The sequence below is a fragment of the Ammospiza caudacuta genome, chromosome 10 (genome assembly GCF_027887145.1).
Source record: "Ammospiza caudacuta isolate bAmmCau1 chromosome 10, bAmmCau1.pri, whole genome shotgun sequence".
Lineage (NCBI taxonomy): Eukaryota > Metazoa > Chordata > Aves > Passeriformes > Passerellidae > Ammospiza > Ammospiza caudacuta.
The window spans coordinates 27,132,342-27,157,774 of record NC_080602.1 but is presented as its reverse complement, the minus strand read 5'-3'; the positions used below and the strand labels follow the sequence as shown (position 1 = coordinate 27,157,774).

The 25,433-nt window shown below is 44.3% G+C and overlaps 1 protein-coding gene across 1 annotated transcript in view; it reads right to left on the bottom strand.

Annotated features, from left to right (window-relative positions):
* The window catches only part of PIAS1 (protein inhibitor of activated STAT 1), a 56,108-nt gene that overhangs the window by 5,433 nt on the left and 25,242 nt on the right, over nucleotides 1-25,433 (bottom strand). The window contains exons 3-12 of the mRNA XM_058811788.1: nucleotides 15,361-15,445; nucleotides 14,065-14,112; nucleotides 13,115-13,205; nucleotides 12,482-12,616; nucleotides 8,948-9,053; nucleotides 7,067-7,140; nucleotides 3,776-3,936; nucleotides 2,132-2,262; nucleotides 1,718-1,895; nucleotides 133-275 (exon numbers count right to left, since the gene is read on the bottom strand). Coding sequence (XP_058667771.1) covers nucleotides 133-275; nucleotides 1,718-1,895; nucleotides 2,132-2,262; nucleotides 3,776-3,936; nucleotides 7,067-7,140; nucleotides 8,948-9,053; nucleotides 12,482-12,616; nucleotides 13,115-13,205; nucleotides 14,065-14,112; nucleotides 15,361-15,445 — 1,152 coding nt within the window. The remainder of the gene's footprint in view (nucleotides 1-132; nucleotides 276-1,717; nucleotides 1,896-2,131; nucleotides 2,263-3,775; nucleotides 3,937-7,066; nucleotides 7,141-8,947; nucleotides 9,054-12,481; nucleotides 12,617-13,114; nucleotides 13,206-14,064; nucleotides 14,113-15,360; nucleotides 15,446-25,433) is intronic.

Genomic DNA, 25,433 nt, shown 5'->3' with positions numbered 1-25,433 from the left:
ATTTTGAAATAAACCAGCCAAACACTGATGACACTCCAAATTCTCTTTGCCACCAGAGATATTACCCTCATTATTTTTATTTTATAATTAAATGAGTGCCTGGAGAGCTGTGCAGGAGCAGCCAGAACTCACCTTGCAGGTCATAAGGCATGGGTGTCATATGGAATGGATGCCTGTAGTCCTGGATGAGTGATGTGTTGATGTAGCTGGTGTCCACAGCAGGAAGGCTTGGGGTTCTTGACACAGGAGAAGCTTGGTGGGGTAAATTTAAAATGCTGGAAGGGAAAAAAAAGGCTTGTTAAAAGCATAAAATACACTCTTAGTTTACTGCTGTTCCATCAGGAGATGCTTGTTTGCTTATTTTCAAATTGGACTTAAATTCAAAACACATTCTGAATTTCCTGGAGGATGTGCAGCCATTCCAAAGCTGCATCACACACTCCCCAAGCTTCTCCTCACAGAATTCCATCAGGAACATCCCTTCAGCCCAGCACAGCTGGAATTTGGGAAAGGAAAGTTCAGTCCCAAACAGCAGGAACTGGAAATGCTGCTGGCATCTCTGGAAATGTGTTACAGGTGTTTTCAACAAGGACAAGACAATCCTGAAGGAATACTGAACCCAAAACTCCACAGGGATCCGTGTGACCCCACAGCACTGACACCCTCCAAGGTGATTCCAGCTGGAAAAGGCCTTGAGGGGCTGGAGGGGTCCCTGAGTGATCCCCACTGTGCAGCAGGAACCCTTCCCACAGGATCCCTGGCTTCCATCCCACAAGATTTGTGCAAACCAGGAGCTGTTTCCAGCCTGGCTGCCCAGGTGTGCCCAGGCGCTCGTGGCACTCCCTATTCCCACAGCCCTGCTCCTCCCTGCTGCTGCTTCCACATTTCCCAGTGGGAGAAAAACATTCCCAGATTTGCATAATCCACACACTTTTGTGCCTTTTGCATCATTTTACACTTTTTTTTTTCAAATACAGCTGAAATATTCTGTGTTGCACACTCAAAAGTTAAGATTCCATTTGCACCAATTCACAAACAGCTGAAGTATTTTATTATGCTGCACACTAAAAAACTGTGATTCCCCTTGCATATTTCACAAACACAACTGAAATATTTAATGGTGCTCCACACTCAAAGCTGTGATTTCCCTATGCACAATTTCACAAACACAACAGAAATATTTCATTGTGTTCCACACTTAAAATCTTTGATTCCCTGTGCACCCTTTCACAAACACAATTGAAATATTTATGTTGCACACTTAAAACTGTGATTCCCCTTGCACATTCCACAAACACAACTGAAATATTTCATGCTGCTCCACACTCGAAGCTGTGATTTCCCTATGCACAATTTCACAAACACAACAGAAATATTTCATTGTGTTCCACACTTAAATCTTTGATTCCCTTTACACCATTTCATAAACAAAATTGAAGTATTTATGTTGCACATTTAAATCTTTGATTCCCTTTGCACCAATTCACAAACACAACAGAAATATTTGTGTTGCACACTTAAATTTTGATTTCCTTTGCACCAATTCACAACTGAAATATTTCCTTGTGTTCCACACTCAAAGCTGTGATTCCAACCCCAGGCCTCGTGCTGGGAGCAAACCCAGAGCTACCACAGGAGGCTCTAACCCAACCCCAGAAGTTTCTAGAGCTGATTTATTCTGGAATCTCTGATTCCCCCTGCAGTGCTGTGTGCTCACCCCTTGTTGTTCATGGGTGATGCTGGGGATACGGAGGGACAGCTCCTCTTGGCCGAGGGCTCCTCCTCCTCCTCGTCTGAGGAGCTGTCGATGGTCAGGTCGATCACTTCCACCTTCTTGTTTTTGTTGGATTGTTGGTGAGAGGACACCTGATGCTCCAAGGAGGAGCTGATGCATCCTGCACAGAACCAACAATCAGTTATGCCCGCAGCTCGTTAAAAAGCTCAACATTAAAATAAAAAATAATCACAGAATGTTGGTAACTTTAAACACCACCAGCCCCAGACAGGTGTGACCCAATTAGCTGAACAGAAATGATTAAAACTATAAATGCATGTTTAAAAATGAGCATTTTGGGAGGTGAAGGAACACAGGGGATGCCAGAGTGCCCTTCAGATCCCAGCCATGGCTCACCATCCACTCCGTTGTAGGATGCTGTCACCTCCTGCACCTCCTTCTTGGACCTCATGGGAGCCCAGGACCCATCCTCCTTGAACTGGATTTCATCACAATCTGTACAGAACTTCAGGATTTCCATGAACAACCTGTCCATAAAAATATTTCATATCAGTCCCAAAAAAGAGCTTTTTTTCCCTTTACTAGTCACAGTAAATCTGAATTTGTGGTGAAGCTTTTACTGTTCTGTTCTTCTCTCACTGTTTCCTTGATTAAAAGGAATCACTGACAAAATTCGAGTATTACCTAAAATAAAAACCTGCAAAAATGAAGATTTTTATTTAAAAGCACTGAGAGTGGAATCCTGCAGAGCTCGTGACACAGAACTCTCCATTTCCCAAAACAAAGGAATTCTGTGAACCAGAGTTGATAAAAAATCCTGACAAAACTTAACTGAGGAAACCTCTCTTAAATCTGAGGATTTAAGGCCTTGTGAAACTTCCTGCCAAATGCTGAGCCTGAGAATCTCAATTTGCAGCCTCTTCTCCCACAGGCATGTCCTAAAATTTTAGGATCCTGGCAGCACATCAGTGCCAGTGGGAATTCCAGCTTCTGACCAGGCCCATTCATGTGGTTCTGCAGGGAAGACCTTGGCTTTAATTAGAGCTTGGCTTTAATTAGCTCCTTCTTTCCCAGATTGGAGCATTTCCACAAATAACTTTCTCTTTAGGATGTTCCAGTTAGATCAGACCCAACATCTGCACCTGGCAGCACCAGGAGAAATAAGGGAAAGTGGGGTTTGCATTATTCCTGCTTTTTGGCTTTGCTGTTTTAGGCAGAAACCTCAAGCAGGAGCCTCCAGCTCTTTGATCCAAGGCAGATTTATCCCTGGAAATCTGGGGATGCAGGAGTCCAGATCAGCCTGAGTGTCTCTTGCAAGGCTCTAAAGGGATTCTGAGTGATCTCATCCTTCCTTAGCAAAATAAAACATACATTCCCTGAAAGACTCATCATTGATGAGGTGGTTTTTTAAGATTTTGGGGTTTCCTGGGTGTTTTCAGCTTTGCTTTTGGGGTTTTTCTGTATGTGTTTCATCCATTTTTGGGCTTTGTTTTATATTGAGAGTATTCTCAGAAACCTCTAACCTATTCTCTCCCTTTATAAAAAAAAAGAAAAAATTTCTCTCTTAAAGAAATTAAAATGCAACCCCAGAAATCCACCCTAGGCCCAGCCTGAGGTGAGATTTATTTATTTTTTTTAGTGTTTTGCAAGCAGGCAGAGCCAGGGAATCAATCTGTGTGTCACCTTCTATAGATAGCAACTCCCCGAGTGTGAAATTGTACACGGAATTGTGCAGGCACTCGGAGGGGTGGCAGCATTGATTTGCTCTGTCTGTTATCAGCCCTGCCAGATTTGTACAGCTGCTCCATTAAAAGGAAATACAACATGTGCTGTGTGCACCTAGGAAAGCTCAGGAATTCACTGAGAATTGCTCTCACTATTATCAAGTTGAGTTTGGAGGAGCAGAATCCTTGAGAAGGAGCTGCTCAGGAATTCCTGACCAGCAGCAGGAAATCCAACATGGGGAGCTCCAAAAGGAGAGAAATCCCCTTGGTTCCAGACAGGAACATCCCTTCGGGTTCTGATTTCAGTTTCACTCACCCATCAATGATGAGATGCTCGTAGGGAGCTTTCTTGTCACACACAGGGCACACCCAGGTGGGTTTTTTCTCGTTCATTTGGATGTAGAGAGTGGCATCAAAGCACTGCAGGTGGGAGCAGGTCAGGGCCCTGCAGGGGATGGTCAGGCGCATCTTGCCAAGCTGCAAGAGAAAAAAAACACGATTTTATTACCTTGGAGTTAAATTAAGCACCAGGGCTTTCCTGCCTGAAAAGAGACAAGAGTCAGATTGAGTTTTATTCCAGAAAGAACTCTCAGAAATCTGAGTTTTGTCACACGCACTGTTCCCTCCTTCCTGTATGTTTAAAAGGGCATAAAAGTGAATAAAAATCATGTTTTGAGTTTTATTTGACCCAGTAAGCTGAAGAATACATCCTGCCATATTCCTGTAACAAAATGCACTGAGCACCGGTAAATAGCAGTGGCCTGGATGGATCAAAACCAGAATTATTATATATTATTCCATGTATTATATGGACCAAAACCAGAATTATCCTTCATTATCATGAAAGCATCATTACACTGAAAGGAAAGCAGACAGAGAAAGGAATTTCACTTTAATCTGAAATAAAAATCTCCTCATAAAACCCCAGCAGTTGCTCAAATGTTCTTGGTTGCTATACTATTGTAAATTTTCTACTTTCAGATTTTGCAGCTTTAGTTAGTTCTTTTTTCTCTGCTCTATTTCTAAGGCTTGTTTTTACAGCTTTCTGAAAATCTTACCTTTACTATTTCCCGCATTTCTTCCTCCTGGTACAACTAAAAAGAAACTCTTTGAACTTTGTTGTTTATTGACTACTTTGTGTTACATGGCTCTACTATAATGTATTTTTGTCTATTTGAATCATTTCTCTTGTTTTAAGCATTGGAGGGGCCTGGACTGACCACACCAAAGGTGAGAGCAGCAAGGTCTGAATGGGATTTTCACCACATGAAAATCTAACAGAACAATAATTTATGCAGTGATGCCTTGAGCTGAGCTGGGGCAGAGGCTGGGCAGAGTTCCAGAACAAAGCAGGGATTTATTGACAGCATCTCCTCCATGGATCCACCTTGGGCAGCACCAGAGCCCAGCCAGGGCTGCACCCAAGATGAACCAAAATGGCCCCAAACCCAGAGCACGGCCGGGCACGGGCTCTGTCCCTGGGATCAGCTCTGCTCCATTTGCACCTTGCAGTTCATTGTCCCATTCCAGCCTGAGCCCAGGCAGTCCCACCCTGCTTGTTTTTCTCTCTGCAGCCCACGGGGTTTGTGCTCCTGGGCTGAGATTTGGGTCATTTGTGCTTGGTGCCCAGCTGGAGCACGAATTGTTTTGTGTCCCTGCTCTGTGCACAGAGCTCACCATGCCCTCGTGTGAAGCCCAGACCCACCCACTAAAGCAGCACAGAACCTGAAAAATATGAAATCTAAACCTGAACCTTCTAAATCAGGAGATTTGTTCCCACTGAGGAGTGTGAAGTTGTGTTTATTGGAGTAAAACACCCACAAGGCTGCACCTGAGCAGCTCTGGCTGGGAATGGCATTTTTGGGATGTGGCTCAATCCAGCTGATGCTGAGCAGTACAAGGAGGATGCCACAGGATGGCACCAGAATATCCCCAAACCCAAACCCACAGTACAAACAAAGGCTCTTCTCACACGCCACCACTTCCTCCAGCCTGATGGTGAGGGCTTGTTTTTATTCCCTTGAACTGAAATCTCATTTATTTTCCTTCCCCCTGGCTCTCAGTCACTGTCACCCTGTCCCCAGTGATGGGAGGTGACACAGAATTCCCTGGGGGCTCAGAATTCCCACAGGAGATGCTCTGGTGCCAGGTGTTTGGCACCTCCTCCCCCCAAATCCATGACCAAGCACATCATTCCCATCCCAAAAAATCACATTATCCCCATCCCAAAAATTATTCTCATCCCAAACCAACTCCCCCCTGCTCTGTGTCTGTCAGACATTCTCATCTCCCAGCTGCTGGGGCAATGGCTCATTTCATTTTTGGGCACAGCTCAGGAGCATCAGAGGGAAAACCTGGATGCTTCAAAAGCAAAGTAAGGAAGGTCAAAGACATGAAGGACAACAAAACTCCATCTCCTCAGAGGAAAAAAAGCAGATTAAAAACCAAGAAGATCATCCCAACGTTTTCGTAGAAAATCTCTGCCTGTAATGTTCATGAGGGAAAAAAACCACAAAATTTAAAAACCAGGAAGATTTTTCCCATGGTTTTGGTAGAAAATCTCTACCTGTGATGTCCCTAAGCAAAAAGAAAACAGATTTAAAGAACACAAAGATTTTTTTCCGGAGTTTTGGCAAAAAAACTCTGTCTGTGATGGGATTTAACCACGCTCTGAGTTCCCAGGTTGGTGCTTTTTTCCCATTTTTGGCACTGAACCTCCTGGATCAGCTCTGCCACAAAAAAAACCAAAAAAAAGCAGGGATGCATCCCAAGTGTGGAAAAGCTGCATTCCCATCACTGGGACTGACTCCTGCCTGCTGGCAGCCAAAAAAACACTGCATTAATTTCTTTTACGAGCACACAAAACATTTCTATTTCCCTGTTACAAAACAGGAGTTCAGGATTTGTAAACAAAGCTGTAGAACCTCCAGTACACCCCTGGATTTGGAATTTTTCTCCAGTTAAATATTTGGTCCTGCTGCAGGGCCTGGGGATTTATTTTTTTGTGCTTTCAGGGGGAAAAATGAACAAGAATTTGAGTGTGCTCTGAAGTCCAGGCTCAGGGCAGCTCCTCTGGATCCTGGATGCCAAATTCCAAGGAAGATCTGAGCAGCTTGGAGGGCAAAATTAAAAAGTAAAATTAAAATTAAAATTTAAGATTAAAACCAAAATGAAAATAAAATTAAAATTAAAATTAAAAATAAACATTTTGTTTGAACAATTCCAGGACACTGCTTTGGCTTTAAACTCAGATTATTAAACCCAAGTGTGCATTTGCACAATTCTGGGAGGTGCTGCCTCCTTTGGCTGCTTTGAACATCAGATTCCCCCCTTTTCAACAGAGTTTTTATCAATCCAAGCCCAAGCTGCACTCTCAGAGGATGCAGTGACACATTAAATGTATGCTTACATATATTTTGAGTAACATTTCCAAGCTAATGGAATATTCATTTTCCCAGGGGCATTTCAGAAGCTTTCCAGCAGAGATAGAGAATTTCAGCTGCTCTCTGTCCCCACAAAGTTACACCAGGTAAACACGAGGTAATTTCCACCACAACAGCCACATTTCCATCAGAATCACTTTTGAGGGAATAAAAAATCAACTTACTGGACAAAGCAGAGACACTCTTAGACTGGTTGTTGCTATTTCACTGTCTGGATCAGCAGTTAGCTTTTCTTTAACTGGTATTTGAAAGAAGAAAAAGTTTATTTTATGTTAATTCAAACATGAATTGGATGATAAAGAAATAAAATAAATATGAAATGGCAGAGTAAACTTTGAATTCAAGACCCCTAATATTTGTTTATCCAGAGATGTCTTAACTCCTTTGCATGCAGCTTTGTACCTGACCATTATTTAATATTTAATATCACATCAATTTCATTTCCAACTCCAAGCTAAACTTGTTAACAACTCTCACATGGACAGGCACCGCTATAACCCCCCAAATCCTCATCAAGTGATTTCAAACTGAAAAGCAAATTGAGCAATAGGCAGTCAGCAGCACCCTGACAAAATCTGAGATTTAAATAACTGCAGTGAAACACTGAAGTCTTTAATTCCTGGAGCTTTTCATCCTCTATTTTTATTTACAAGGCCTGTTTCATTAGCAGCCATTGGTAAAATGAACAACTCAGAGTCATTTCATTCCTGTGCTAAGGACTGGACCTACACCTTCATCCTCACCCTGCAGAGCAGCTGCCAACTGGACCTTTGCAGATTTTTGTGCATTTTGTGCATAAATCATCAAACTGCATTAGGACAAATTAATGCCCAGCATTATCATTTAGTGTTGGACTCACATCTTCCCCTCTGGAGAAGGTACAACACCTGATGTGAGCATTAATTAAAGAGTAATTTTATATGGATCAGGTGTTTCCTGCTCTTCCCAAAAACCAAACCCACAGCAGTTTTTACTGTTTTTATGCCACACACTTGCACCAATTTGTTGTCAGAGGAAACAAAAAGGCAGCAAATTCACTCTGGAGTGAGGAGGAGCTCTGTGCTGGGCACTATCTCTGGGCTCACCCCACAACTTTGGGAACACAAAATGCTCGGTGGAGCTGCTCCTGCCCAGGCCCAGGCCCAGGCCTTCAGCCCCCTTCACTGTAAAACATTGTCAAACTTGTGCCATTCTGCACCATTTTTTAGAGCTGCACTAATTTCTTCCCTTCTGTAGAAGGTACAAGCCCTGATGTGAGCATTAATTAAAGAGTAACACCACTATCAGGTGTTGGGATTTTCCCCCCTCCCTGCAAACCAAACCCACAGCAGTTTTTATGTTTTTATGCCACAAATTTACACCAATTTCTTGTCAGAGGAGCCAGAAAGGCAGCAAATTCACTCTGGAGTGAGGACGGGCTCTGTGCTGGGCACTTTCCCAGGCTCACCCCACAACTTTGGGAACACAAAATGCTTGGTGGAGCTGCTCCTGCCCAGGCCCAGGCCTTCAGCCCCCTTCACTGTAAAACACATTTATACCATTCTGCACCATTTTTTACTGCTGCACTAATTTTTCCCCTCTGGAGAAAGTACAAAACCTGATGTGAGCATTAATTAAAGAGTAACACCACTATCAGGGGCTGGGATTTTCCCCCTCTCCCTGAAAACCAAACGCGCAGCAGTTTGTGCTGATTTTATGTCACAAACTTCCACCAATTCCTCCTCCCGAGGTACTGAATGCCCACTTGACTGCAGAGCACAGTTGTGCCATTCTGCACAAACAAAGCCAGGATGGCTGAGCTGAAAGAGATTCTCTTGCATTTTTCCCCTCACAGTGTCAACAGGGTTCCTGGACTGGCTCCTAGTGCAAACAAAGGCTCTGAGTCTTTGAATTGGAGCTGAACACAAAGAACACCACTATCACATTCCCAAAGCCCAGAGGGCTGTAGGAAGTCCAAAGCTTGGTTAGCACAGCCCCAATTCCAAATCCCCCCTCACAAAAGTGATTTTTTTTTCTTTTTTTACAGAAGGCCAGCAGACACATACTCAGTGCTCTGGAGTGATCCGGGTTCCGGATTCCCTTGGCCCGCAACCGCTGCAGGAGCACTGTGGAGGAGAGCTGCTTCACCAGGTACACTGCCATGGAATAGTTCTGGAAAACACACAAACCATCAGGGAAAACCCAAAAACATCAGAGAAAATACCAAAAACAGAGAAATCCCTGTCTGTAGTACATAACAGTTTGTTATGGCATTGCATGGAGGAGAGCTGCTTCACCAGGTACACTGCCATGAATATTTCTGGAAAACAGCACAAAATGTGCGAGAAAACTCAAAAACAGCCAAGAAAATACCAAAAACATCCGCAAAATCCGCAAAAAAAATCAGCAAAACCCCCAAAAATATCAGGGAAAACCCTGTCTGCAGCACATAACATTTTGTTATGTCATTGCAGGTCACTGTGGAGGAGAGCTGCTTCACCAGGCACACTGCCATGGAATAGTTCTGGAAAACACCACAAAATAGCAGAGAAAACCCCAAAAACATCAGGGAAAACCCCAAAAACATCAGAGAAAATCCCTGTCTGCAGCAAGTAACAGTTTGTTATGGGATTGCAGGGCACCATGGAGGAGAGCTGCTTCAATTTTATATTGATAATATTCAGTACACTTGTATCAGTACACTGGAATTTACATGGATAATGTTCAGCATTACACTTGTGTCTTTATATTTCATTTTATATGGACAATGTCCAGGACTGCACTGGTGTCAGTATATTTAATTTTATATTGATAATATTCAGCACTGCACTTGTGTCAGTGCATTTAAGTAAAGCTGTCAGGTCAAATATGATCAGAAGTTTTTCTTTTTTTTCAATAAAAGCCTATTTTGTTTTCAAAATAGGAAAAGGAGCAGTGATGCCTCTTCCCAAGATGCATTACCTGCAATATCTGGAAGCATTGCCATCTTTTTCTTCTCTTCCTGCACTCAATTGTCTCTGAAATGTGAATTTCATCACCAAAGCAGCTCAGAGGCAGAACCCAACTCAGGTGAACCTTCCCTCATGGAATGAACTCCTCCTGCCATGGAGCCCAAATTCCTGGGATTTCTGAAGCTCTCATTTTTCTTATAATCTCCAGAAAAATCAGGTTATAAATGTCTTTCTAAAAATGTGACTCAGCAGCAACACCTCTCATCTCCCAGAACGGAAAGGACCAAATCCGTGTTCTCACATTAGGGTACATCAATTATTTTTTGATTTGAACATTGGCTAAACTTGGAGTTGCATTCATACAATTTAAATTGAAAAATAAAAGGCTTCCCTCAACAAGTGCCACACATTTCCACTTTAAAAAAAATCCATGCAATTGTGACATCCCCCATCCTTTATTTAGGATCTGAAGGCAGGCTCTCAGTGATATATCTCACCACAAAATCACACCAATTGGAGCAGCATCAGAAACACCACATTTTAAATATTTTATTCTCACAATGAACGCTTCTCACATCGTTAAAAACCACTACTGCCTTAACTTGTTTGTTTAATGCCTCAATTAGGAGAGGAGTTAGAAAAATGCTAATTAACGTTGTGAAATTATTTACCGACAGCTTGAATCTACAAAGGCAGGAACTTGCCCAAGGCATCTTGTACAGAAGGCTCTTGAAACAGATTGTGTAAAAATCACACTGAGGGCTCCAGCAAAGGTAAGGAGCACAGTTGGGACCAGAACTGACTCTTGAGGGAAAGGGGAGAGGGGAACTCAGATTTTGTGCTACACAGCCAAATATAAAATAATTCTTCACATTTCACTGTCAAAGTCTCAAAGAATCAAATTAGGAAAGGTTGTGTCTTAAAGAATCAATTTATGAAGGATTGTGTTAAAGAATCAAATTAGGAAGGGTTGTGTCTTAAAGAATCTATTCAGGAAGGATTGTGTCTTAAGGAATCCGTTTAGGAAGTAGTTTTTTATAGAATTCCAGGACAGTTTGGGTTGGAAAGGATCTTAAATCCCATCCCATTCCACCCCTGCCACGGGCAGGAACACCTTCCCTGTCCCAGGCTGCTCCAACCCTGTCCTACACCTCTGGATCTAGTGCTTATTTATGCCAGAAGTTCCCCAAAATGTTCTTTATAACTGATTAATCCGTGAAACCTGAGAACCAGCCAGTTCCCAAGGGATTGACTCAAACTTGGGGCACTTCTTGTCCTAAATCCTGAATTGTGAATCCCTCAGAGCAGCATCTGGGACCCACCCACCTGCAGCTCAGCATGCAAACCCAAGCAGGCTGATGTGGAACTGCTTCCTTCTGATACCTGCATTAGATATCTCATTAGATAAAAGAGGATTTTTTGGACCAGAATCACTCAGCCATCATCTGAATGGAGATTGTTTTCTGCTCCACAAGAAATCCAGCCCGAAATCCCACCCTGGTGTTTCAGAGCTGTCCATTGTCCCTGACTGGAGTGTAAGCATTTTTCCACGCTGGGCTTTGCACGCTGACAAATTCTTGGCCAAAGTTTCACCTCAGGACAATTCTGGGCACTTCTAAAAACAGGATGGGGGCAGTGGCAGCAGCACACGGTGCCTCTGGAATGCCCACCCAGCAGCTTTGGTGCCAGCACTGAAAGCAGCTCAGTAATTCATGGGTGATTTACTGGAGTCACTTTTTGCAGCATGTTCCAGATTTCATTAGCCCGGTGGAACATCAGCGATTTTCTGACACTGGTTGTAACCTCCTCCCCACAGACACAAAAATGATTAAAAATGAGGTTTTAAATGTAAAGGATAAGGAGAGTAGCTGGGAGAAATGCAAAAAAGTTCAATGGAATTAGCTGGGCTGTACTGTGTCCACACTCACAGCCCCAAAGGCCACTCTGGGCTCAATGGCACCCGCTCCTTGCAAGTCCAAGCCAAGCTTTGTCAAGTCCCCGCAGTCAGGAAGAGCTTCAAAGTCTGAAGTTTGGCCAAATCAACAAACAAAAGGCTTAGAGGATGCCTTGATCTCTTTATCTGGCCCTCCCTGAGTCACAAAGATGAGGAGGGAAAGATCCCACCCCAAGGTGAGGGAGGGATCTGAGGGAGCACATCCCAGCAGCACAGAATTCCAGCTGGACAACTGTAGCTATGATATTTTCTGAAAAATCCTTTCTTTAGGATCTTTTCTCCTGATAAGCTGAGAGGCTTCAGAAATAAAATGTAAACAATGGTTATCTGCTGCTGTGGATGCAACAGGTGCATCTGTGATTAGTCTCAGGTGGTTGTTTCTAATTAATGGCCAATCACAGTCAGCTGGCTCGGACTCTCTGTCCGAGACACAAGCTGCTGTTATCATTCCTTCTTCTTCTATTCTTAGCTAGGTTTCTGATGAAATCTATTCTTTTAGCATAGTTTTAATATAATATATACCATAAAATAATAAATCAGCCTTCTGAAACATGGAGTCAGATCCTCATCTCTTCCCTCATCCTTGGACCCCTGTGAACACCATCACAGACAAGGACACCCGTGGCCAGCCCAGGAGGGATTTTCTGCCCAGGATTATCTCTCAGGCAGACAGGAGAGACCCCAGAGGCACTCACCCTGCCAATCTCTGCAGTCCAGGACACGACAATGGTGTTGGGGACCGTGGTGGACAGGCGGACGAGTGAGGTAATGTTGATTGGTCGGCTGGGGCGCTTTGGTTCAACACCGTTTTTGGTTGGTGGCAGGTAGCCCTGAAAAGCAAAATTTTAGCTCTCAGAAAAAAGAATCCCACAGGGCTTTTGCCTCCTGTCCCTCCCAATACACCTGGACCAGGCTCTGTTTTTAATTCAAAGAGAGAAGGATAAGACAATAAAATATGGAGCATTTTAGAAGCTCTTTTTCCTGACGGAAATTCAAAATCCTAACCCTGCCCACAGAAAATTAAAGGGAACTTTGCCACCTCTCCTGTCCCAGCAAAACTAAACAGAAACCCCTGAACTCTGGACCAGAGTTTCTAAAATTCAATCCTTTTTTCTCGGCTCATTTTAGTATTACTAAATTTATGATTTTGAAAAGGGGTTTTTAACTTCCATATGAACTTCTGCATCTACTGGCTAAAACAAATTACTCCATCTTTTCTGTTCATTCCAATGCTCCAGAATGTGAAAACAAAGATTGCGATACATTTTCAGGCAGGTAACTCCTAATAATGCATCCCAAAATGAGTACTAAAAGGAGATTTTACTTACTGGAAGGCTGCATGGTTTCCCATTGACTTTCACACACAGATTGGGTGGGAAGTGATCTTCTTGTGGACAACTGGTTTCTGATAAACAAAACCTAAAAGCAAAGAGCCATCATCTTTCACTTTTACAGTGATTTAAAGATCATCTCTCCCCAGAAGGAACTGTTTTTTCCACTGAGCTCTGAAACCATGACAGATCTTCCTCAACACAGCCCTGCAATGAAGTCACAGAGCAGGAAAACCCCCCAAAACCACAGAGCTTCAGCAGCCTGGAGGTTCCTCTGAGATTCCTTGAATTCCTCAGCCTGACTCATCCCACCCCCAATTCCTTCTCTGCCTCTTCTCCAGCCTGACCTCTCCACACAAGACCAAGGTGTCACAAATGACATTTCCCCTGTCCCAGCTGCAGTTCCAGGCAGTTGCTGCTGTTGGATTTCTTTCTTTCCAGTTCAAAGAGGTGTTTTTGCTGCTGGATCCCAGCAGGACCCACCCTTCCTGCTGCCAGCAGGACAATGAGCATTCCAAGGAGCAGCAGAACCTCTCAGCTGCCCTGGGTTCTTCCAGGGACCTGCCCCATCCCTGCCCATGAACCATCCAAGAGGGGTTTGTTCATTCTCTCCTCATCCTTGGTCCATCCCACCCCACCAGGCTGAGACAGAGGATTTAATCCATTTATGATTATTAAAAACCCCCAAATTCACCAGGCTGGTGACTCCCAAAGTGCCTAAAGAAGCAGATCTTGGAATGCCCATGCTAAGAAAAACAACCCTCCCTCCTCATGGATTTTCCAGCCCCAGGACATGGAATGACCAAGGTGGAATTACAGGAAGGATTCACTGGCAAGAAAATAAGCCAGGATGAGGGAAATCAACTCTTTTCCATCCAGGTATTCCCAACCTGCTGGGCAGGACCTGCTGATAAAGCCTAAAAACCAACAGGCAACAAAACCCCTACCTTAGCTGGACCTGTACTGTGAAGTCACATTTGGTCCCAGAAATATCCCTGAAAACAAGAGAAAATGGATTAAAATATCCTGTTGTTCACAAGATTCCTCAGCATTGCAATATAGATTCCTCAGGAGTTTGCTGGAAGTTCAATTTATGGAAAACACTTCATCTTTACACAAAAAATGGAAAATTCACACTTTCAGGCATGTATAATGCACACCAGACTTTGCTGCTCCTGCTCAAACCACCACTCTCAAGAGAGGTTAAAAGGAAGAGTTTTTATTTTTTGAGGTAAATAAATAAATTTGTGTCTGACCTCTATTTTTGTGGGGGTTTTTGTTTGAGATTTTTAGTTGTTTATGGGGGGTTTTATTTTTTAGGGATTTTGTTTGGGGTTTTATTTTTTAGGCTTTTTTGGGGGGAGGTTGGTTTTTTGGGTTGTTTGTTTGTTTGCTGGGGGCTTTTTTGCTTTTTTTTGGGGGGGTCAGTTGTTTTGGGTTTTTGTTTGTTTTTTGCTGTTTTGGGGGTTATGTGTTTTATGGGTTGTTTTTGTGGGGGGTTTTCTGGCTTTTTTTGGGGTTTTTTTTTTGTATATTAGAAAAATAATTCTGATGGGTGACCATAAAGTCACAGCTTTGTAATGAATCAACAAACTGGTGGCAAGGAAGAGCTGCAGGGAGCAGAATTCTGGATTTGCAGGGAGCTTAACACCAGAGACACCCACCCCAAACTCAGTGGTGGGGATGAATTCTCTGCTCCCCACACAACAAGACAAACCAATTCCCCAGAGGACTTTTCCCCTGCCATTCCCAGCAGGGCTATGGAAGGCTGGGTGGCTTTGGGGAGGGTTATTTGGATTTCAGGGCTGCTGAGTAGGGCTATGGAAGGCTGGGTGGCTTTGGGGAGGGTTATTTGGATTTCAGGGCTGCTGAGTAGGGCTATGGAAGGCTGGGTGGGTTTGGGGAGGGTTATTTGCTTTTCAGGGCTGCTGAGTAGGGCTATGGAAGGCTGGGTGGCTTTGGGGAGGGTTATTTGCTTTTCAGGGCTGCTGAGTAGGGCTATGGAAGGCTGGGTGGCTTTGGGGAGGGTTATTTGGATTTCAGGGCTGCTGAGTAGGGCTATGGAAGGCTGGGTGGGTTTGGGGTGGGTTATTTGGATTTCAGGGCTGCTGAGTAGGGCTGTGGAAGGCTGGGTGGGTTTGGGGAGGGTTATTTAGATTTCATGGCTGCTGAGTAGGGCTATGGAAGGCTGGGTGGGTTTGGGGAGGGTTATTTGGATTTCAGGGCTGCTGGAGCTCACTCACATGGAGCTGCTGATCTGCTGCACTTGCTGCGGCGTCAGCGCGAAGGCAAAGCAGGTTTCTCGAAACCTCTGGCTGTTATCTGAGGCTGCAAGAGAGCAGAGAGCATCAAAAAGCAGCCAGGACAAGCAGGAAATAATTACATCGAGTCAGAACACACTTTTTTTTAAACTCCAGCAGCATCAGACACATCTGGCTCTAAAGAGCTTTTGAGGAAGTTGCCATTGGAAGCCTCCTGTAAATAAAAATACAATGAACAAACTTTATGTGCCTATAAAGTGTACATTAAAATGGGGCTGGAGATAACAGCAGAGCTGAGGCAAATCAAGGCTTTTTATCGCTGTAATTTCATGTCAAACGTGCTCTGATATGAAATAAAAATACATCTGAGGATTTCTCATCAATCTCTTTTTTATTTCCCTCCATGCGCCAGATCAGGCTCAGCCTGTCAAAGTTCACAGAGGGGCTGAACACAACACGTGGGACATCTCACATTTCAGTCTGATGCTTTCTGGACTTCAATGCACCAAATATATCCAGAATAAGCCAAGAACTCGTGAGATCTGCAGCCATAAAATCTGATTTTAAAGCCTTCCCACTCTGTGCCACTCCAGAACCAAACAGTGCTCAAGAGTAAAATGCTCCTGCTGGAAACCAATGTTAAATATCCCTAAAATAGTGGTTTTAGCTAAAACACAGCCTTTCACAGGGCCGCTGCAGCAATGAAAAAGGTTTTTTAAATCATAAACTGAAAGAAAGCATCATCTCCCCAGAGAAAGATTCCACACACTCACCAACACACAGTGAATGAAAAGCTGTCTGTAAGTTGCACTTCAATCCCGTTGTTCTTCATAATTTTGTAAGTTCTGAATAAATTTGTAAGTTCTGAATAAATATTATATAATACAATTATTGTGAATACATCAATATAATTATCTGTGCACTAAACACTGGATAGATTTCCCATTTTTTGGTTTACTATAATGCATTCTTGACTCATCCCTGAGTGACAGCTGAGTGAGTATTTCAGGGTGAGAATTGAGATTTTGTTCCAAGCAGCGTGTGGTGGGCTGGAACCAACAATAGCAAAGACACTGAGTGTAAGTATTACAGCAGGAACCTCCCAAAATTCCATTTTTTATCTTTCCTGCATCACACTGCTCCAAAATCCTTCACTGATCCCATGATTTGCTGCTGTGCATGAGCAGGAACAGGGACATGAAGCTGCTGTTAGGAATCTTTGAGAAAGAATTAAGTTTTATAAATAACTCAGATTCTGAAATGCATACATTTCCTGCATCCAATGTCTGCAGGAAACAGACACAATGTATACAATTAACAATGAAAATCTGCTTTCACATTTGCTCCTCCATAGAATTTGACACCTATTTTTAGCTATAAATGGCAAGATCACAATTACAAACTCTAATTAACAAAAGCTGAATTAGCCAAGCTCATGCACTGCAGAGAAATGAGGGAATTCCAGTTGTTATTTCCTGCTTTTCCATGGCTTTTTCTGCTGGGTTGGTTTTTCTCCCAGGTATTATTTGCTCTAGCCTGGAAATTGTCAATTTTGGCATTATTAGAAAAGTTCAGGAAGGTTTTTGGGAACCTTTGGTGTGAACTGCAGCACTTCACTAATTAAAAACTGCTGACTATTTAACTAATGCCACCTTCATTTAAAGCTCAATTATCCAGAGAAGCCAACCAGCAGCTCCCAAAATTCCTTGGATTTCCCAAGTTCTCCCTTCCCCACCTTTTTGCAGTAGCTCTAATTTAGGGAATCCATCAGGGAAATGGGCAAAAGGGAGGAAGTGAATTTGTGTGCAGGAGGAAAACAAAGTTTGGACCAAAGGTTCTGAAATTCAATCCTTTTCCCTCTGCTCATGTTGGTAACAGATTTATTTTTACTAAACAGTGATATGAAAAGTGGGGTTTGAACTTCCATATTCACAGAACCACTGAGTTATTAGGGTTGGGAAAGACCTCAAAGCTCACCAGGGTCAACTCCTGACTGAACAGCACTTTGGCAATTAAATCAAAATTGGATTTTGAGCCCTTCCAGGGATGGTGATTCCACACTTCCGTGGGAAAGCTGCATCAATACTTATCCACTCTCCCAGGAAAGAAATATTTCCTAACATCCTACTGTTATATTAGTCAGATTAAAGCATTTATACTTTAATTTGGGAGAAAATGGGGAAGGACAGCCCTGAGTGCTGCCATGGGAGCTTTCCCTACTCCAGCTCTCCTCAGGAGCTGTGCCAGGACAGCAAACCTCAGAAAGAAAGCCTCTGCTTGAACCAAAACCCGAATTCAAAAAGGCCTCTGACGTTTTTTCTTGAGATTTGTGGGATTTTTTTGTGTTTTCAGTGTGTTTGTGCACTTACTGCTGCAGCCTCAAAGAGGAGACTTGGAAAGGGAGTGACAGGACAGGGGATGGGTTAAACTGGCCAGGAAATGGGGTTAGGTGGGATTTGGGAAGGAATTCCTCCCTGGGACTGTGGGGAGGGGATGGGATGGAATTCCCAGAGAAGCTCCCTGGATCCCTGGAATGTCCAAGGAACAAGGCTTGGAACACAAGAGAAGGCTTAGTGGAAGGTGTGGGGATGGGATCCATGGGATGGGATGGGATCCATGGGGTAAGATCCATGGGATGAGACGGGATGAGATCCATGGGATGAGATGGGATCCATGGAATGGGGATGGGATAAGGGTAGGATCCATGGGACAGAATCCATGGAATTCACAGGATGGGATGGGATCCATGGGATGGGATGGGATCCATGGGGTAAGATCCATGGGATGAGACGGGATGAGATCCATGGGATGAGATGGGATGGGATCCATGGGATGAGATGGAATGGGATTCATGGGATGAGACGGGATGAGATCCATGGGATGAGATGGGATCCATGGAATGGGGATGGGATAAGGGTAGGATCCATGGGATCCATGAAATGGGACAGAATCCATGGGATCCATAGGATGGGATGGGATCCATGGGATGAGATGGGATGGGATCCATAGGATGGGATCAATGGGATGGAATGGGATCCATGGGATGAGATGGGATGGGATGGGATCCATGAGATGGGATGAGATCCATGGGATGAGATGGGATGGGATCCATGGGATGGGATGAGATCCATGGGATGAGATGGGATCCATGGGATGGGATCCATGAGGTGGGATGGGATCCATGGGATGGGATCCATGGGATGGGATGGGATCCATGGGATGGGATCCATGGGATGGGATGGGATCCATGGGATGGGATCCATGGGATGGGATGGGATCCATGGGATGGGATCCATGGGATGGGATCCATGGGATGGGATCCATGGGATGGGATGGGATCCATGGGATGGGATCCATGGGATGGGATTTCAGTTCCCTTCCAACCCAAACTCTCATGGAATTCTGTGCTCACTGCCTGTGTCCCAGTGCCTGTGAGCACACCCTGATCCCTGCTGGATCCCTGCTGGATCCCTGCTGGATCCCTGCTGGATCCCTGGTCCCAGAGAGCAGCCCTGCCTCCCCTCTCCCCAGCCCTGCTCCGTGCTCAGCCCTCGCTGTGATTGCCAGGGGAGCACGGCCGGATTGCAACGAGGGAAGGGAAAGAAAAGCTGGTAATTAGGCAGAGATGCTCCAAAAGGCAATCAAAATATTTCCAAACTCCTGCCAGACGGAGCAGAGCAGGCACAGGGAGGCGGCAAGGAGCGCCCTGAAACCACAACTGAGTTATGGTCAGGCTCCTCAGCTACTCCCAGGATACTACTCTGCCCCTTGCATGTGCAGCTGCCTCTAAAAAAGAGACAAAATCTGATTTTTCTGTGTGGTTTTCTCTAATCTTCTCCCTTATCATCTTTCTATGCCCACATCCAGTCCGTTCCAGATCTGCTTACCCCACAAACGATGCGTGAAGATCCCACCAAACCACATTAAACACTGAGCAGCTGTTCCCCTAAAAACCAAATTTCTGTGGTTATCTCTGCCTCCAACTCCTCTATTCCCAAAGATCTGAGACTCTCCAAGGCAGGAACATTGGGAATTTGGAATTTCAGGGTGCAGAAAAGCTGACAGATTTCTGTTAATTCATCTGGTGTATCTGCTGTGTTTAAAACACCAAACAGATCCTGGCACATAATTTACTTTTAGAAGTTCTGGAGGATGACTAAACTAGAAAAATATAGTTTTAGACCAAAAAAAAAAAAAAAAAAAAATTCTGATGGCTACAAACACAACTGTGCCCTGCAAACAACGATTATTATTTAACAAAAGAAAGGTAAAAATAGATCTGCAATTGAAAACCAAGAGGATGGAAATAGAATTTATAATCCAATAACGCTGGAATCAAGCCAGGACAACAGAGTTAATATGGACATTCTTCAGAAAGATGCCAGGAATGTTTCTGGGGGGTTGGGTTCGTTGTTTCTTTTCCAGAACTATGATTTATTAAATATCAAAACATTTTCTTTTGTACTGTGAATGCAACAGAGTTTGGCAAAGTCAAAATGCCTAAAAAGTTACAGAGTTTCTCTTCCCAAACTTTACTTTTCCTAATTTCACCAACATTTCCTGAATTATTCCAGGCTTACCTCACTCCAGGAATGATCCAGGATTGGTACAGATTAACTGAGGGACAAAATTATACCTTGCTGGTTGTGGATTTCCTTAAAACACTTCACTGAGTTAAAAGTTTCCAAAATTTGAGGGAAAACTGTTTTAATGCATGGTATGCACAGGGTCAAACCACTTAAAATTGTACAGGAATATAAATATAAATATATTTATAAATATAAACATAGATATGGATTATAAATATAAATATAAATATAAATATAAATATAAATATAAATATAAATATAAATATAAATATAAATATAAATATAAATAGCCACTGTGTATATAAAATATATATGTATATCCACAGATCACTTGTTTAATAAATAAAAACGGTACAGAAAAGCCATTTTCTACTAGTTCTGCTCTTTATTTTGGAAAACCCCTCCAGCACCAGTGTGAAAAAAAGAACCTAGCTTGAGTGGCTGCATTTTCTACAGCTCTAAAAATATTCTGTTCCACCTCACCAGTACCCAGGGCTAAAAATAGCCACACAATCTTTCTGCAGTAAAATACCTCTTGCTGTCTTGAGAAAAAGCCACTCTCTCAGGCACAGACACCTTCAAATCCTTCAGGAATTTTTTGGGATCATGGAGTTGTGGTGGTGATGCTTCCTAAGCACCAATGAACTGAGGTTCATCTTCCCACCAGCATCACCAATTATTAAATACTGAAGGGAATGTGTTAAAGAAAGGCTTGCACTAAAATTAAACTGCACTTTACACAAGAATTACCTAAGATGTCATTGCATGGGCCCATTCCCAATGATTCCCAATAATTGTGTTTATTTCCTAAGGTAAAAAGAGCTGTAAGGAAGAGGATAAGGAGCAGAGGAAACTTTTGCTGCATGCTGTAAGAAAAACAAGAGATGCCCAATTGGTTATTCACTAACTAATGGTCTGGATTAGCTGAATTTGTCCAAATATTAACCAGAAATGTGGAATTTCCTGGGACTTCCATAATTCCTCATGGAATTTCCAGGTTCCTCGTGTGCCCAGGGGCAGGAGGGAAGCTGGTCTGGGGTTTGGGATGGGAATCAGAACAAGGATTTTTCCCCCAAGGGTAGGGGGGACAGGGAATGGGCACATTCCCAACAACTGCAGGAATATTGGGACAATGCTCTCAGGGATGCACAGGGGGGGATTTTGGGGTGTCTGTTCCCAGCCCAGGACATTCCCCAGTTCTCGTTTTCCCTCCTCAGACAGGTGAGGTGCCTCAATTTGCTCTTCCTTTAAACAACAGAAGGCATTTTATCAATTTATGTGCAATCCTCTATCAAACAGCACTGCTGAAAATTTCACCACCACCTCCCAACCAGACCAAAACTGCTTAGATAAGGGCATAGCAAACATCTGACCTTTGAAAATGTGAGAATTCAGAGAGGTCTGAGTGCAGAGCCTGCTGCAGGGCAGGAAGCCCAGGATACCCCAGACATGGGGAGCCCCTGGGATCCCCCTGCCCAGCTGGATATTCCCCAGCTGCCCCTGGAGCAGCAGCCAAGGCTGTGCTGGAGCTGTGGAGAAGCTCGATCCAAGGGGGTTTGGGGGAGGAAAACCCACCTTGATGGAGGAGCTCATCTTGATGCCTTGAGAAGGCTGAGCTGGGGCAGAGGCTGGGCAGAGTTCCAGAACAAAGCAGGGATTTATTGACAGCATCTCCTCCATGGATCCACCTTGGGCAGCACCAGAGCCCAGCCAGGGCTGCACCCAAGATGAACCAAAATGGCCCCAAAATGCACGGCCGGGCACGGGCTCTGTCCCTGGGATCAGCTCTGCTCCATTTGCACCTTGCAGTTCATTGTCCCATTGCAGCTTGAGCCCAGGCAGTCCCACCCTGCTTGTTTTTCTCTCTCCAGCCCACGGGGTTTGTGCTCCTGGGCTGAGATTTGGGTCATTTGTGCTTGGTGCCCAGCTGGAGCAGGAATTGTTTTGTGTCCCTGCTCTGTGCACACAGCTCACCATCCCTGAATGTGAAGCCCACACCCACCCACTAAAGCAGCACAGAATGTGAAAAATACAAAATCCAAACCTGAGGCATCAATCTCAGGATGGCCTTTACAGCCAGCCCAAATTCTGGAGCTCCCCAGTAACGCAGTGTTTGTTTACACATCAATACTTCCTGCCTCTGAGCCCCCAGCTCTGCCATGCTCTGGCAGCAGCAGCACCGCCAGCCCACACCTCCCACTCCTGCATTTCCTGCTGCATTAAATGCAGCTGGAGCGAGCAGGATGGGGCTGGGAGCAGCCAGACCCTCTCAGCCATCACTAAATCCATCCCAGCCCATGCCAAAGCAGGGCTCTGCACCCCACAATCCAACACCTGACACCCCTCAGCCATGCCCTACACAGGCTGTGGGATCCAGGAGATCTGAGCTCCAGAGCCAAGAGAAATCCCAAATTCCCACTGCTTTTTGTCCCACCTTGGCCATTCTGCTTCATTCCAATTATCACAATGGGTGCTGCATCCTCTCCAAACCCTTCAAAACCACTTGAGGGGAGGCATTTCAGTGAACACCCAAATCCTTCTTGCCCTGCTGAGCCCTTCTGGCACCCCCACAGTCAGAGCTGTGCCCAAAACACCCTGAGGAAAGGAAAGTGCCAGGGCCACAATCCCCACCTTGGCACAGGTGAGAAACTGAGCCCTGGCTCTGGCCAGCTGCTGCATTCATCCCTTCACATCCATTTTAGATTCTGTCCAACTCACAGTTAATCCTCAGGAGGAACAGGCAGAGCCACCCTGGGGGTGGGAAAGGAAGGGAGTAAAGAAATGTGAAGGAGCTTATTTGAAATTGTGCCTAAAGATATATATGAAAATAGCCTGGAAATACTCCAAGGGCTACAATTAATCCATAAATATTATGGATTTTATAACTCTTTCTGATATGTTGTATAAACAGAAGACAGAAGAGATCAGCTGGAAGTTATGTGCAATTGGACAGACATTTATGTGAGATTATTCATTCTTTAAATCACTCATGGGGTGGAGCATTCCTGAAGACCTGCAGGAAGATCAGGGGACATTTCCATGCCAACATTTCCAACTCTTCACTCTCCCAACCACCTCTGGGATGGATCCCAGCTCTCCTCTCCTGTATCCCTGGATCTCACCTGACCCAGCATTTTCCCAGAGGGAAGGAACACCACAGGATCCTCCTTGCTCAAATTCAGCCCCTTGATTCCTTCAGACACCTGAATTCCATCCCACAACTCCCATGTTGCTTTCAGCTTTGATATTTTAACTTTTATTGCTAAAAGCACCAAGTCAGCCACCTCAAAGGAGCAGCACAAAGCCAGCACTGCCACATCCCTGCTCTGGAGAAGTTCTCCTCTCAACAAGAAAAGCTTTTCCTCCAGCACAAGATGGCATTGCTGGGCCAGGGAGATGGGTTTTGTCCCTTGTTTGTCTTAACTCAGGATATTTTATATTTCCTGTGATTCCCAGTTCCATTCCAGCCATGTCTGGAAATATCCATGTCCTGTCAGGGCCTGGAAACTTTGGACATTCATGTCCAAAAAAAGTCCTTTGCAGGGCCTGGAAACTTTGTCAGGGCCTGGAATCTTGGACATCCATGTCCTGGAACCTTGGGACATCCATGTCCTGGAATCCTAGGACATCCATGTCCTGGAACCTTGGGACATCCATGTCCTGGAATCCTAGGACATCCATGTCCTGGAACCTTGGGACATCCATGTCCTGGAATCCTAGGACATCCATGTCCTGGAATCTTGGGGACATCCCTGTCCAGGAACCTCACTGACCTCAGCTCCACACACAAGGAGATTGAGCAACCAGCTGAAGAAAACCTGAATAAATCCTTTTTCTAGGAGTTACCCATTTGCTTAAAGCTCTCTCAGCAGAAACTCTCAGCTGTGGAAAGCTTATCCTGGGGCCCAGCACATGCAAACCCAACTAAAGAACCCCAAATGTGCTGTAATTCCAGCTGAGCCCCAGCACAGAGCCAATATTTCACCCCGTTCTTGCACAGTTCAAAGCTGCAGGGCCGGAAGTCAGAGAACTCAAAGCTGAGTTGAGAATTTAGTGTTTTGTTGAACTTCCTCCCACAAAGTACATTTCAAAAAAATAATAAACACAGCAGACAGTAAAAGCGTGACTTTCATATAAACCATAATAGCAATTGCACAGAGCACGAGATCAGCTCGCTGATAGAGAAAAAGGAGAAATTCTTGCCAAACAAAACTTTCATGGGTTCCAGCCCGGCTCTCTCGTGCACTGAATTGTTTAATTGTTTAATGGCTGTACCTTGAACTACAGGCACCCTCAAGATTTTAGGCAGCTCAGCTGCAAGATCTGGCTCCAGGTCTGAGGCACCAGGATTGCTCACAGGAAAACCCAGGGGAAGTGCAAGGCACAAATGCAGGGTGGGAATCAACCCTGAGGGGGAAATTGTGCTGCCTGCAGAAACCCTGCTAGCAGAGCACAGAAATGAAGGAATTAACCGGAGCCCTCCATCAAGAGTGCCTCAGTGGAGGCTCTGATGGAGCTGGAATTCTGCTGCCTCTGAGGGATAATGACTGATCTGTGCCTCTTCCTTCCAGGAGGCTGCAGGTAAAAATTCTCCTTTCTCTGGCTCATATCCAGCTTCCAGTGCTGTGTTTGTATCACTGAGAGATGAAGCACAGCAAATAAACTGCAGGAGGATGATCCTTGTGCCATTTAGACTGATTTTAAACAGGAGGAGAGCTCACAGCCTCTTTAATCCTTTCAATTGGAAAAAAAAAATAAAACATCTTCATTTCCCTTACAGGTAAGTAAAGACCCCTAAGCCAGTTAAAATGTTTTTTGGAACAACTACACAGCTCCAGCAATTAGGAATGACATTTGCTGGAACAAGAGGCATTTTTAAGATGCTGTTTAACTATCTCATGTTCCTTCCACAATAATCTGGCAAATTCTGGGCCTTGCTACTCACAGCAAACACATTTCAGCACACAAAAGAGATCTTATCTGTGTGTTAGGAGTTACTTTTAGAAAATGTGCTTAAAAAACAACCAATTAGCAATGTCTGTGCTCTGGGGGCTGGAAATGGGGGAATTAAGGCAGAGCTGCAGCTTCACTTGACAAACAACCTCAATTCTCCTCCTTAGATCCTATTAGGAGAACAACAGAGAAGCACAGGAATAAGGCAAACATTCCATCAAAGCCAGAGTGGGCAGCTTTTCCTTCAAACACAAAAAATCCTTATTAAAAAACTAAAAATCCCTGAAAATGGTGGTTAAGCAGGGGCAGAGAGCTGCAAGCACAGATTTCAGAACGAGGAGCTTTCCTGGCTGGCTGGGACACAAACCCATCCCATCCCCATGCTCTCTGCACTTGGCAGGGAGGGTGACTAATAAATGTGGATCAAATTCAACAGCTCCACTGCAAAGGAACAAATGGCTCTTTGTCTCACCCCAGCAGCGGCCAAGGCTGGACTGGCACTCAGGGCCTGGG